At 33.9% G+C, this 16,067-nt stretch overlaps 1 protein-coding gene and 1 long non-coding RNA gene across 4 annotated transcripts in view; one reads left to right on the top strand and one right to left on the bottom strand.

Moving 5' to 3' along the window:
* LOC134710332 (uncharacterized) overlaps positions 1-4,694 on the top strand; it is a 167,099-nt gene extending 162,405 nt beyond the window's left edge. For 2 of the 3 annotated variants that reach the window (XM_063570660.1, XM_063570658.1), the window contains 2 exons: positions 3,422-3,592; positions 4,217-4,694. In XM_063570660.1, the coding sequence (XP_063426730.1) occupies positions 3,422-3,592; positions 4,217-4,311 (266 nt within the window). In that variant the 3' untranslated portion in view covers positions 4,312-4,694. Of the gene's footprint in view, positions 1-3,421; positions 3,612-4,216 lie in introns of all 3 variants that reach the window. The other variant, XM_063570659.1, reaches the window with a different exon arrangement.
* Positions 4,695-9,921: 5,227 nt separating this feature from the next.
* Positions 9,922-12,440, bottom strand: LOC134709270 (uncharacterized). Its single transcript, XR_010105940.1, has 2 exons — positions 12,353-12,440; positions 9,922-10,455 (listed from the first exon to the last, which is right to left on the bottom strand). It is a non-coding gene; the product is annotated as an uncharacterized LOC134709270 (long non-coding RNA).
* Positions 12,441-16,067: the final 3,627 nt, after the last annotated feature.

Raw genomic sequence — 16,067 nt, 5'->3', positions numbered from 1 at the left:
AATTAAGGTAGATCATTAGTAAATATTTTTTGAGACAGAATTTTCTTATACTTAGCCAAAATGAAGATTTTACTATGCTCTTTTCAAAAATATGATAAAAAGTATGGGTCACCGTGCTATTTTTCAAGCTATGAGTCGTTGAAAATTGCCTAGATTTGGTTAGATTGTTCATGGAAAAACTCATTTGTGTGCGTAAAAAAAAATCTATGAGATAGAATTTTGAAATAAATTGTGAAAAGATAGGTTTTGTTATATATTTTAAGAAAATAAAAAGAAAAGATGATGTCACCGAACATGTTATCTTGCTTCAAATAAAAAGAAAAAATTTCCCTATCAGTCCAGTATAATTTTTTTACTAAAAGAGTTATCTTCCCTTAAATGGCTTATTTGGAAAAAATGATTCTAAAAGCAAAATGAAATATATTTGTTTTAATGTTTTGGATTATACAATAAATTACCAAGTGTTCTGTATATTATTAAACAGTCTAACCTTTTAATTGCAAATCTGTCTCCAAATTTGCAGATTAAGTCAAATAACTAGACCGATTTTTTTACTGTGATTGTACAATCCAAGATGGCGGTATACCATGAATCTACCTTAAGGGCCAAAAAGGGGCCTAAAACGAGCATTTTTTTGTTTCTGTACAATAACTTGTGTGTTAGTGAATGGATTTCTCTGACATTGTACCACAAAGTTCCAAATCACAAAAAAAAAGACTGGGATAGAGTTTTGGGTTTTTTGTCCCATTCATGCAAAAATAAGGGGCCTAAAAAGGGCTAGAAACAAGCATTTTTCTAGTATCCAGTCAATAACTTGTTTAAGTGTATCGATCTCTCTAAAATTATACCAAAAAGGTTTCATATACTACAATTGAAAAGGCTGTGATTCAGTTTTGGGGTAATTGCTCCAAGGGGGGATGTAAAAAGTTTGGGGGTTCCAATTTGTTCAAGGGTTCAATTTTTTTTATTCAAATTTCTCAAATTTCAAATTTTGAAAAAAGTTTAAAGAAGAAATTTTTAAATTGCACTGTATTGGGAATAGATTTGTAAGATCTTGACATTTGTTATGTGTGTCAGAAACCTATATGATTAGTAAAGAAGGCGAGACATTTCAGCGTGTGCACTCTTGTTTACAAAAAGTAGTGATTTGGTCAAGTTTGAAAAAGAAATGAAAAAAAGGATTCGTATTCTGAAGCTGATAAATTGAACTTCAGACCCCCTTAGCATGAAGTTGTCCATATTTTCAGTTATTAAAAAGACTTAAATTTGTATTTTCTATAATTTTGATATTATTTGTCCCAAAAGTATAACTCTACACCATAAGAATATTTTTTTAATAAACATGGTATGACTTTTTTATTTTGCTTTTTTTGTCTTCAAGAAATGATGTACAACAAATATTGTTTCCGGGTCAATTACTATTAAAGTATTTGATGCATGTGTGTACTTTAAAGGGGAAAAGTAACAAAAAAGAATACTACTTCAGTATTAAATGGAGTAAGACTTGGTTTTTGACAGGGTAAGTGTTATTTCATCTTCGCTAACCAAGGGTAACGATCCACTTCCGTTCTTTCGTGAAGAAAACAGGAGTGGATCGTAACCCTTGGCTAGTGGAGATGGTGTTATTTGTCAATAGATATCACACAGCAATCAGGGTCAGCAATGTATTAGTTTGTAATTATTTAGATTAAGGGTGACCACTTGTTATAGGGCAATGATATTTGATGTGCAGATGTAAAGGCATTTGTACACTTCATATCCTTGGAGATTAATTATTCAATCCACTCAGTCATGGTTCATATAATGCATTATAGTTTACATTATAAAGTGTTGCCATTTGATCCAATATTTGCATTTTACTATCAAATTTACATAAAGTCGAGACATATCTCTTTAATGTCTGTAGTGATGGTATTTTTTTTAAAACTTTGATGTTTGATCAACCGTTTTGTTACAAGATAACAATCAAATATATATGGAAGTTTTTAACGACCTTGACTGGCTTTTCAGCCCTCGCACGGTCGGCTCGGTGCCCGAAGGCGATTGTTGAGCGTTTGAATATTTTGTGCCGTGGGTCAGGAACGGGTAGCAAAGGACGCCGAATGGAGGCCGCCATCTTGGTTTTGTTGAGTTGATTTTGTTTTTTACTAATTTGTTGTTACTTCTTCACTAACGGCTGCTTTCAGGGCCAGTTTGGTCAGCTTGGCAGCCCGCTAGCTTAGATGATGGAGTACTGTTAGATGATCTCGGACGTAGTTCAAAAGATGACAGGAAGCATTATCAGGACAAAAGCCGTGAGGCAGTGAAATGTAGGTCGTATCACCCAACAGCCTAGGATACAGCCCTCGGACGTTAATCGGCATGACACTCCCCATAATATACAATGGTTTTGGAGGCATGTTAACGCGGGTACGCCAACTACTACGTCTATCTGTACGGCATGGATTGGTTTCTGTCATCTTAAGTAGTAAGTCATTGATATCTAACTGTAAACCCTCATCGAAGATAGCGGGTAAAGGAGAGCTGGCCCAGCACGTCCGTTCAGCTGTAATGACTGAGACGTGGATGAATGATAACAATCAAGACAATGTCTTTAAAGTGTTATAAATTATATATATATATATAGCGGGACGGCTGCAGTGCAGGCGATTTGGTGTCACGATATCACAGTAGCATGGGTTCGAATCCCAGCGAGGGAAAAACCAAAATTTGGGAAAGCAAATTTACAGATCTAATATGTTGGGTTGATGTTTAGACGAGTTGTATATACATTATGTACACAGCCATGTATCACCATCATTGATGGCGATCCGATGGATACATCTGTTGTAGGGTTGTCACTGACTCAGACGTACTTATGAATATAATTATTTTCTGTGACTGTATCTTACATTAATTTGTAGGATCCTTTACTATAAATAATTTAGCTGATCTGTAACAATAACATATTCATGACTTATATATCATGTACTGTAGTACGCCGCTAGATTAACACTGACGTGGAAAGGTAACACATGGCCAGCGAAAGCTCTTTCTTGAGAGCCCAGGTGGTCGTGTGGTCTAGCGGGACGGCTGCAGTGCATGCGATTTGGTGTCACGATATCACAGTAGCATGGGTTCGAATCCCGGCGAGGGAAGAGCCAAAAATTTGCGAAAGCAAATTTACAGATCTAACGTTGTTGGGTTGATGTTTAGACGAGTTGTATATATAATATATATGAGAAATTTGGCTTACAAAAACAATCTACCGTCTTTGGTTTAGTTTAATATCGAAAAGTATTTTCTCAAATATGGTATCCTCTTAAACATTGTGACACCTTAAAAATGAGGTGAAGACCCCCTCCCCCCGGTCCCCTTTTCAAAGATAAACAGTGAATTTCCTGATATACGAGTTCCAAGACGTTTTTTTTTTCTTTTTCAGACAGATCAGGTAACCAGTTTGAGAGACCAGATCTAAGAAGAGCTGTGAAATGTTTTTGTCAGTGTTATGAAAAAATAGTACAATCGTCTGAAGTAGAATGGAAGTCATTACCAGCACTTAGTATATTCTACTCTGTATTATCATCATTTTCTTATGATCATTTGATGAAAGGTTTGTCAAAATATACTTAGTAAGTTTTCATAAAGCAAATAAAAGAAACATAAAGCATTAAAACAAACATCAAACACATAAGACAAAAGTAAAAAAAAAACATATTGTATTATATATTGATTACCCCTAAACATACACACTTAAAGGGGCACTAGCTGTCAAATTTTTATTCACCGATTTGACTCAAATTCTAATATGTGATTTATAACATACAAAAACGTATATCCAAATTACTATCAGTCTGAAATAAACAGTTATCAAGGCATGTAATCGATAATATATATCAGAATGTCTTGTGTATTTTAGTCTATAAAACATCTAATCAACTCTCGAGATGACCTCTGAATACTGCTGATTGTCACATAACCCAATATGAACATACATATGATAAATAGATTGTGACCTTGTGCAATTGGATTTTTTATAGGCTCATGTTATAGGTAAGATAAATAAGTTCATTAACGATTTCCCTTGGGGATTTAACCAGTCAACGAAATGGTTCACCTTTGTTTCATTTTCAATGTTGACATTCTTTTCCCGCATAAATGATCATAATATAATCAAAAAGCCATCAATGAACCAACAAATTACCAAAAGTTGTTTCATTATTTTTCTTTTTTGTAGAACTTTCATGCCAGCTGAACAAAGATATTATATTTACAATAATACCTGTGATAGAATTGTCATCGGAAACAACGTTGTTGGTTGGTTGTCATTGAATTTTAATGATAGCATTTCTTAGATTTAAACATTTACAAGGAATAATTATGAACTAGCCTTGTTACAGCCTTGGCAGCTGAACAAATACATTATATTTACAATACTACCTGTGATCAAATTGTCATCGGAAACAACATTGTTGGTTGGTTGTCGTTGAATTTCAATAATAACATTTCTTAGATTTAAACATTTACAAAGAATAATTGTGAACCTGCCTTGTTACAGCCTTGACAGAATGAGGGAAAAGTATAATGGCAAACATGACTTTCTTTTATTTATGAAATAATTATATATTATAAGTTAGTCACTACAATCTCACTATACACATCCTTGCTACAATACACAATTTATCTTTTTCCACAATACATTATTATCCTTCTGGTCCATTTGTCTGTTCTTATTGTAATCCATTTTCATTAGTTTTTTCTTGAAATCGTATATGAAACAGTTCATTAATGTCATTGTTAAATAGTCTAGGTTATTATTTAAGTTTCAGCACAAACAATTTTCTAAAAAGAAAACTCTTCACTTTTATTTGCTATCATCTTTTTTTTTTTCGCTTAGAAATAGCAACCCTTTTCATAAGTGTCACGTATTTGGCTTTCTATACGGTGATAACAGGTAATAATTCTATGATGAAATAGATCGAAACAATGTCTTTATGGTTTAAACTACATTTCCTAAAAATAAATAAGATGTGTGATTCCAAATGTGACATCTATCCAACAGATTCCATATGGAAAAGAAAAAGAAATTGAGACATTACCTGTCACCTGAAAGGTCCTCATCAGTATGTCGTACAGATAGATATATTTTATTTCCAATAGTGGACCCATTACAGGCATAGTCAGTACATTGATTTTTTATCACACAATTGCAATATACAATACACAAAAATAAAAATAGAAATACGTTTGACAAAAAACATGAAATATAAATTGAGTTAATAATACATGTAGTCACATATCAAAACCTGTATGTTAAGTGTTTATTGACCATGCACCAGAAGCAGCATCACATCCATTATAGAAAACAACTTTGAGTAAGTATAGGTGCGCAAATAAACCATTAGTGATCTGTTGATGAAAACATCAACATTTAAGTGCATAATTTGTACATATTAATTCCTTGTTTTTCGTCGATTATGCTTCTTTTTGTCAGAATCACTGTAAGTATAGTATAAAAATGTTCTGCTGTATTTTGGTATTAAATAAATAGTAAAGAAAAAATGCCTACTGTTTCGGTCCTACTAAAAAGCGCCCGGAGAAGGAAAATTAGCACCCGGAGAAGAAAATTAGCGCCTGGGAGAAGAAAATCATAATATTTTATAACAATTTTTTTTTCTTAAAAATTAACTAATCATTGCTTGTTTTGTCCTGAATATAAATGGGGATATGTACGATGCTACATCTTAAGTGTTGTACTTTTACATTTTAGATTTCAAAATTGTATATAAGTAAGTGAATAAATATAAATAAGAGAATATAGAAGAATCATGAAAGACATTGTCCTCGATCAAAATGTATGTTTGGTTACTAAAAATAATCGGTGCCTGAGGTCTAATATTTTCGCAACTGCATGGTGAACACTTTTTTTATACAGATGCTGAGATAGATTTATTATATCTTTTTATAAAACTAAAACTGTTTCAATGACTATGGTTATCAGGGTTTTAATGCTTAGACTTAAATTTAAAGCAAACACCTGCTTTTTACCCCCTTGTTTTTACTACTGTGGTCCATTATTATCAGTCTTTCGAAATAGTATTCATATATTATTGTTAAAATTGAAATAATCATACTAGTTGTTGTGCTTTATTACAAATGTCTATTATCTGAATTTGCAAAATACTTGTCAAAAATTAAAAAAAAATCAATGTCCATAACTTAACAAAGTTGTCTCATGCCAATGAAATATCAATATATTTTCCCCGGGCGCTATATTTTCTTCTCCGGGCGCTTTTTCTTCACCCGGACGCTCCCGGGCGCATTTTAGTAGGACCCTTCTGTTTCTTTCAACAAGTATTTCCTATGCCCGAGTCATCATTTCGAAGCACATTAAAACATGCCATATTTGTCTATTCCTTCAGTAAGTAGGCTACTTATCATGCTCGTTCGTCCATCTGTAATCATTTAGTCATATTTCATATCTGTTACAATAACGGAACACTTTTCTGTTGACATTTCAACTGGTGTCAACTCAACCAACCTGTCTTAGTGAAATTTGACAGAGTGTAGCTAAACTAACGAGGAACAAAGTGTATAATATAACATGTCTGTCGCCCACTTCACTGAGTTTAAGGGAATTATGGCTGAACATAAACCTCGATATTTGGGAGATATATCACGTCCCCATAGTACCCAAATTGCACCGAGTACCCAAATTGCAACTATTCAACAAAACTACTGTGGAAATCTTACAAGTTTAAACTTTTCTTTGAGTCTAAACCCTTGGTATTTTAATGATTTGATACAAGGCGCCTTGATACAATACACGTTTTTCAACATCGCTGAACATATTTAAATGGCAGTGTATGCGGGTACGAATAGTAAAATTGCCGTTCGTAGGCTACGCGTACCCACATCCGGTTTTATAATGTAGCGGGGTTGCTTCCCTTCCTTAGTACAGTTAGACAACGATCATCTTTAGATCAGAGGCGGATTTAGGGGGGGGCCCGGGCCCCCCCTTTTTTGGAAAAATTTTGGTTGCTTATATAGGGAATCACTGAAGCGTGACTGGAGCGGCCCCCTCTTAGGTTAGTCAGTGGCCCGCCACTTATGAAAATTTCTGGATTCGCCACTGTAGATTATAGAGACACTACCTCAGGATCTACAACGTACGTCACGAGTCACGTGATATTTGTAAGTTTCCAGCCGTCATTTCTGGAATTTCGAAGCGAACAAAGGTAAGAAATATATGATTAATTAGCCATGAAAGCATGTATAGGTAAAAATATATAGACAAGCACATAACAGGGGTCATTACTGACATGGTTTAGCATAACCGTTTCATGTAAAACGTTATAACTTCACAAACACTCTCAAAACCCGTGAGGGGATCATGTATCAGTCTGCACAGTGTAAACACGGTGTAGAACATACTTTCATTTCCTCAGAATGACAGAATGATAAATGATAGTAAAGACCATATAGACCAATAGGTGTCACGGAAAAGAAGTTCCTTCATAATATAAGTACCAAAACTTAAAGGAAAATATATCCTTTTTGTCCGAGGTTTTGAACCCCCTTTTTAAAATGGCTGGATCCGCCCCTGCACTGATAACGTTGTAACATTCACATCTAATCTTGGTCGACAAATAAATAAATACAACATGAAAGTAAACGTTAAATAGTGATAGTTTATCAGTTTCGTGCATGTTATGTGGGGGTACAGTGGTTACCGTTCTCCTTTGTCCTGCCAGTTCTCCAGCCCCCTTTCCCTTTCACGCATTTCTTCTCTTGAATTTCAGTCTAATCGGCATCTGGTCAAAGTGGTGCCTGCGGGTCGATTGAAATTGGCAACCAGTCAAATACCACTACCAGTAAAGAATCAAACAGAGCATGGATTCAATTTTTGGTACTCATAAGATGATTGTTTGGAGGTTGGTTCAATCTCATTTTTCTGTGAAATACAGGTGCAAGAAACTCAAAAAACGGGCGAGGAACATTCAGTTTATAGATCAAAATCTGACAACGCCATGGCTAAAACGAAAAAGACAAACTGGCAAATAATAGTCCAGTACACAAAACACAGCATAGAAAACTATAGACCAAGCAACAAGCCTCCCCTCAGTTCTTTGCAGGCCCCCTCTATCTCTGTCCACCTTTTATGTTTGATTTTTTTAATTTACCAAATTTATGCTAACGGTCACATAGATAAAATAAATATGCTAACGGCCACATTAAAATAAAAATATGCACACATAATATTTTAGGTAGTAATCTATTTTCTATATATTGAGATTACTTTAATTAAAAATCATATTTTTCTTTTAGTAAATTCATTGAGTTGTTAAAGCGTTGACCTTCAAAACCGAGTAAGTCAACATCATCTGTTGACGTTCAAAATCGAGTAAGTCAACATCTGGTGCCTGAATCAGTGGTCAAGCCTTGTTTAATGTTTTCCCGTCAAACGAAATGCACAAACTCTGGTATTTCATTAATAGGGATACTTATTTCGTCGATAAAGATGCCAGGTATTCTTTTCCCAGAGCAATCATTGTAATGTGTATATTCACGTAGAACATCAATGGATGGAATGGCAAAGTTGATGTCACAGTTGGATGGCTCAAAATATCCTGGTGGTGATTCACCGTATAACACGTCTGCAGTGTTCTTGTACCCACTCTTGAGGCGAATAAATTTCCCTCCGAATAGGCACATGCCAAGCTTCCAAAACTGTACTGTCTGTTTTAGGTATCTCATCCCAGATGTGTTTTCTAAATTGAACAATCTTTTAACTTCAGTCCACAGCAAAAAGGCAATTGCCGATTAAGGGCATACGATACAGTTACAGGGGAGGTAATGACGTTGCTAACGTAAAATGTTATTTTCGCGACGTCAAACTGTGACATATCATGAAAAGATGCATTTTTCGACTGATTTTTATCATTCAAACTGATATAATTTGAAAACGAGTGCATTGACCCCAATTTTTTTAAAACAACATTCTGTTTCATTTTCCATTGAGATTATTTGTACCAAATAATATAAAACTGTAAATAGTGCTTTTTTTTTTTTTGATAAACATACAGCAAAAAATGACCATTTAATAAATATGAGTTATTTCTGAATAAAAAATGCATAAATTTTTATGAAACTTATCAAATACAAAAATTACAAAATTAATTAACAAAAAACAATTTGTGTTTACAATAAAATTGAGAAAGGAAATGGTAAATATGTCAAAGCGACAACCACCCGACCATAGAGCAGACAACAGCCGAAGGCAACCAATGGGTCTTCAATGTAGCGAGAATTCCCGCACCCGTAGGTGTCCTTCAGCTGGCCCCTAAAAATATGCATAATAGTACAGTGATAATGGACGTCATACTAAACTCCGAATTATACACAAGAAACTAAAATTTAAAATCATACTAGACTAACAAAGGCCAGAGGCTCCTGACTTGGGACAGGCGCAAAATTACGGCGGGGTTAAACATGTTTATGAGATCTCAACCCTCCCCCTATACCTCTAGCCAATGTAGAAAAGTAAAAGAATAACAATACACACATTAAAATTCAGTTCAAGAGAAGTCCGAGTCCGATGTCAAAGGATGTAACAAAAGAAAATAAATAAAATGACAATAATACATAAATAACAATAGACTACTAGCAGTTAACTGACATGCCAGCTCCAGACCTCAATTAAACTGATTGAAAGATTATGTCTTCATCATATGAATATCAGGTCGATCCCTCCCGTTAGGGGTTTAGTATCATACTATCATAAAATATATGAGAAGAAAATAACCTGTGTCATACCAACAACAATGTATCTTTTAAAACAAAAACTTATCGCTTTTTTTCGAAAGGTAAAATACGACCACAAATCCGAATTTTGAGCAAATATACAAAATTTCGACCTCATTTAACTCAAAAAGTAGCACATAGAGGTATATTTTTTTATTACATATTTGATTAAATCAGGCAAAAAAATAGCCGATATGGAAATCTTCATCAAACTGTAAATACGGGATCAAAACTGTATCGTTGAAAGACCTGCAGCACAGTATCTTCAAGTCCTCCTTTACGAAGTTCTTCAACAACTTTGCTTTCATGTAAACTGTTAGTTTCAGTAATTTCGTTTACATCTAAGTCTTTTGTAAGATAGCTCCCTAATGCATTATGGGATGTATCACAATCATTTGCCCAGAATTCATCATCTACTTTAATATATGGGGATGGTGTAGAATTTTTTTTTTTTTACAAAATGGTGACCTGGTTGGAGTTGATCGCGATGTTGGATGTAACGTTTTGATTTTTGGCCTAGACCCGATTTCTCTTTCTTTTTCCACTGTGTAGGTGCTTTTCACAATTATATTGTTTTTTCTAGGCCTTTCTTTTTGTCTGTCAATTTTTGTCTTCGACTTGTTGACCTTGGTTTCTCGAATTAGGATTTTTTTCTCCTCATCCTTTCCACATCTGAAAGATAGATAATGTAAATTATGATTGAATATATTGGCCGGGTTTTATCTTTAACCTGCTTCAGAATCAATGTGGTCGATATAACTTACATCAAATGTGACCGTTAGCATATTTATTCAAAGGTGTGACCGTTAGCATATTTCGTTTTCAAAGTGTGACCGTTAGCATATTTTATTTTAAAAAAATAGTTGTCTAATCGCCATTTCAGTTAAATGTGTATTTGGTTACCTGTCTAAATCAAATTGTGTTCATATATGATATTCTATGCTAGCCTTTTGCACAATATATCTTTAAAAAATCATAATATAAGATGCATAGTTAGTTATACAGATACCCAAATATTTCGATGTGTTTCTTTAACGCATCATGTAAATATAACGGAATTTGATGAGACTGCAGGAACTTCTTAGGAAGAAAGATAAGAAGTTAGCAATATCCTTTAACTCTACTTTCCGCTATATAGATGACGTTCTTTCACTAAACAATTCAAAATTTGGTGACTATGTGGATCGCATCTATCCCATCGAATTGGAGATAAAGAATACTACAGATACAATTTAGTCGGCTTCATATCTTGACTTACATCTAGAAATTGACAATAAGGGTCGGTTGAAGACAAAACTTTACGACAAAAGAGATGATTTCAGCTTTCCAGTTGTGAACTTTCCATTTCTAAGTAGCAACATTCCAGCAGCACCTGCATACGGGGTATATATCTCCCAATTGATACGATATTCCCGTGCTTGCATTTCCTATCATGATTTTCTTGATAGAGGGTTACTGCTTACAAGGAAGCTATTAAACCAAGAGTTCCAAATGTTGAAGTTGAAATCATCCCTTCGTAAATTTTACGGACGCCATCACGAGTTGGTTGACCGTTATGGAATAACCGTTTCACAAATGATATCGGATATGTTCCTTACGTCGTAACTACAATCCCCTTCCCTTTCACGAATTTGACCTATCGAATTAGACTATTTACCGGATTTGTAATCACATAAGCAACACGACGGATGCCGCATGTGGAGCAGGATCTACTTACCCTTCCGGAGCACCTGAGATCACCCTAGTTTTTGGTGGGGTTCGTGTTGTTTATTCTTTAGTTTTCTATGTTGTGTCATGTGTACTATTGTTTTTCTGTTTGTCTTTTTCATTTTTAGCCATGGCGTTGTCAGTTTGTTTTAGATTTGACTGTCCCTTTGGTATCTTTCGTCCCTCTTTTATTAAAGAGAGAGGGTTAGCGCTATAGAACCAGGTTTAATCCACCATTTTCTACATTTGAAAATGCCTGTACCAAGTCAGGAATATGACAGTTCTTGTCTATTCGTTTTTGATGCGTTTTGTTATTTGATTTTGCCATGTGATTATGGACTTTCCGTATTGATTTTCCTCTGAGTTTAGTATTTTTGTGATTTTACTTTTTACTTGCAACATTTATGATTGAAACCTCTCGTCTTGCAAACTATTATATTTGTTTAAATGGGTTGAATGTCAAAACTGATTCGACACGTCATACAAAGATACAGATAGAGAGGAACCGGAGGCCGGCGATTTTTCACGTTCGCTTTTCCACAAGTTAAGAAATGCCATGAAATATTATCGTAAACGATTATTCTGGAAGTAAGTGTCTCGTGTTACTCTATGTTATCATTTGTCTTTCTATAACGGAAGGAAAGAAAGAATGTTCTACACATTGTTGTTCTACACAATGTTGTGTTTACACTTTGCAGACGGTACATTATCTGCTCACGGTTTTTGAGAGTGTTTGTAAAGTTATGACGTTTTACGTGAAACGGTTATGCTAAACCATGTCAGTATTGACCCCTGTTATGTGCTTGTCCATATAGTTTTACCTAAAAATGCTTTCATGACAAATTAATCATATATTTCTTACCTTTGTTCGCTTCGAAATTCCAGAAATGGCGGCTGGAAACTTACAAATATCACGTGACTCGTGACGTACGTTGTAGATCCTGTACCTGTAAACAAACAGTATAATATAGTAACTAATAGGCGAGTGACTTATTTCAAAAAGACGCTTAGTTAACGACTTTAATGCACCCACCTAACACACGGCTGTATTATATATCATTCGAAAGCTGATAATCTGTACTTTCTGTTTTGCCCGGTCGTAAAAAAATCGTACGGTGCATTTTCTGTAAAATCATGGTCAAAGGTCATGAAAAAAAAATCCAATTTTTGCGATTATTAAATAAAACGCCATTTTCTAATTCTTGTAGCCTAAAATGTTTCAAAAGATCATATGAACTTTATGGACATGATACATAATTTCCAAATCGAACAAAAAATAAAAAAATCGATTCGCAAAATTTCCCGAAAATTGAAATTTATCACAAATCCTGAAAAAATGAAAACAATTTCAAAAAGCAAAATATAGCTTTGGGAATCGATATTTGTATACTAAAAAAAATAGATAAATATATTTATCATATAGTTAGTACAAAATACAGCTATATTGTATATCTAATAAAGGTTCTTTTTTCCAGTCTGTATCACCTACCCTGTATCGCATACCCCGTATCGCATGGCTAAACCCGTATCGCATACCCCGTATCGCATGGTAAAACTCGTATCGCATACTTTTTTTTTCTTTTTTTTAACTAAAGTCAGTTTTTTAGGTGTTTTTTTTGCTTAAGAATTTTTTTTCTAAAAATAGGTAATTTTTTGGAATGACGTCATTGTTTGGTATGTAACGTCACGTACATCAAGTTTTCATATTGTATGTGACGTCACGAACATCAAGTTTATACAACATATTTTTTGGCACACTCAATGCAACTATAAAAAATACAAAACACTTAAATGTATACAATAATAAACAAAATATTTTTCAAAACAACAGGTTGTAAGGTAACCTAGGTGCTTCGTATAAATAATTGAGCAGTTATTTTAAAGCTTTGAAACAAGACAAAAGCAGAACTGAAGGTAACCCAGTGCTATGGATCAGAAAACAGTTCATATACTATAATACTCTTCTGTTGAAATATATGATAAAACGTATAATACATGGCAAAATCCGTATCACATGCCGTATCACCCTCGACCAATATCATCCCTCGGGCCTAAAGGCCCTCGGGCTGATATTGATGTCTCGGGATGATACGACATATGATACGGATTTTGCCATGTATTATTCTCTATATATTTTAGGTCAAGGAATATTTGTTTTGTAATTTTAAAATGTTATTATTTATTTTTGTTCATGGAACAGCATTCTATTGAAGTGTTTGCAGTTGCCCAAAAAATCTACCATCTTCAAATAGCGATCCCTTTGTTAATTTCTGTTAAAATAGAACATCGCTAATTGTGAATATCAGAGAGGAGAATGAGATTTCATAATAAATGAAGGGATATTTAACTAGAACATAATAAATGCGAGGTAATTGAGGTTAAACTGTTTTTTACTAAGTCAAACTTTTTTACTTTTTGTAATTATGTTTAAATGCAAACATGACTTTTCTACTAAATCGTAGGCAACATTGAAATAAGTAACCTTGGTTAGAAACACTTGGTTGTCTAGAGCGGGATGTAAACAAACTAAATAAAATGCGGCTGTTTCTTATTTAGGTTAAAATCGTGTTATATTAAATTATATTAAATGTGTTTAGAAGTTTAATCGCTTTAATTATTTGAATAAAAGATGCTTCGAGAAATGTCTACATAAGCTTTTAAAATAAAAAAAGCATGTCATTTTGGATGTAAAACACTATAAGCAGTGTATAATAACAAAATGACAAAGTTAAATACCCTTCTTTACCTTAAAAGATCATTCGCTGTTTTAGGAGTGATCGTTTTCATGGTATGCTGTGTTTTGTTGACTGTTGTTCGTCTCTTGGACTTTAATTTTGTTTTGTTGTTGGTTTTAATTAACTTTGTTTGATTCATGGTTTTAGATGTTGATTGTCCCTTTGGTATTTTTTTTACTTTAAAGACATTAAGTTCCAGTAATGAAAATCGGCCAAAAATCACCTCAAAGTAAAGTGAAGAAGATAAACGCAATAAGACAAATATCCGCAAAAATACTAAGTAACTTAATTTGCTCACGGTGATATATATATAGAACCAAATCGTTATCATGATACATTTAGCTACACTGATCTATCATTTTAAAACCTTTTACTACTTGAATAGTGACGAAATATACTATAGGGACATCAAACTCATATTTAAAAACGAACTGACAAAGCCGGGCAACAAACGAACAAGACAAGCAACAGTATACAAAACACAACATATAAAGCTACAGATTGAGTAACACAATCTCCCCAAAATTTTTTGAGTGAACTCAGGGGCTCACTCCAAAGGGTATTTTTTTCATCACGGAACAGGAATCGAACCAGGAACCTTTGTGTTAGTAGTTCGATGCACTAACCACTACACCACTGCTCTCTTTTATCCGTCTTGTGGCTCATGTATTTTCTAACTCGGTGCCAAGCCTTATTCGGTTGGTGTCATTCACGACAGAGATGACGGCAATTTGGTTACGTCGATGGAACTTATCAGTCGTCATCTGGCGAAACAGATATCTCATAATTGTCAATCAACTCGTAGTGGCGTCCATGAAAGTTCAAAGGGCTGATTTCAACTTTGCATTTGAACTCTGGTTTCGAACCATGTTTAAACCACCATTTTTCTTCAAATGTCCTGTACCAAGTCAGGTATATGACAGTTGGTATCGAATAATCTGTTTCTTTGTATGTTGGCGTGTGTTTTTTTGTAGCAGTTCAGTGTTTCTGTTATATCGGTGTGTTCCTCTTATAGTTGATGCGTTTCCCTAGTGTTTGCTTTGTGACCCGGATTTATTTCAGTTACTAGTAAATCAATTGATCACTATTGAAAAGCGGTATACTATTGTTGCCTTTATTTCAGAGGAGTTGCGGCTCAATAAAATCGGTCTCCTCCTTTAGTAGTATAGATATGCAGGCGTTGCTATAATGTTGTTAGATGGAAATGAGAAGTTTATAATTTTGTAGTAAGGGGTTGTTTTATGGGTTGTTTTATGCACATTTCTCTTGTCGTAAAACTTTTTCTCAACCAACCCTCATCATCGATTTCAAGATACGTGATGGAGTAAACTATATCTGTTGAGTCTTTTATTTCCAATTTCAATGGAAAATACGAGTTCAACATTGTCACAAATTTTGCACTTTTTAGTGAGATGACATCATCTATATAGTGGAAAGTGAAGTTTCAAGATACTGATAGATTCTTTTCAGTCGTCATCAGAAACTCTTGCATGAAGTCATCCTTGTATGAAAAATGAACTAGTCATTCAAGCTATTCAGGAAGTCTAGTTGTAACTAGAATCTTTGCGCATAAATGGATATTTTTTCTTCAAAATTATTCTTATTTTATGAATTAATATATGTAAACAATGAACAACGCAATTCAAGCAATCAAGAAATCAAGTTTTATAATGTGTTTACTAGTTTTTTTAAATTCTTTGAAATTTCAATTTTCATCAATTTATTTTTATTGAGTTTGGTCTAAATTTTCAATTCACATAAAATAAATAAAAAGGTCTTTTCACTACATCAATATTAATAATGAAGCTACAAATCAAACAATTAGAAAAGTCAAAATATGTT

This window comes from Mytilus trossulus, chromosome 3 (assembly GCF_036588685.1).
Source record: "Mytilus trossulus isolate FHL-02 chromosome 3, PNRI_Mtr1.1.1.hap1, whole genome shotgun sequence".
In the NCBI taxonomy this organism is placed as follows: Eukaryota; Metazoa; Mollusca; class Bivalvia; order Mytilida; family Mytilidae; genus Mytilus; species Mytilus trossulus.
This window is presented reverse-complemented; position numbering and strand designations above follow the sequence as displayed.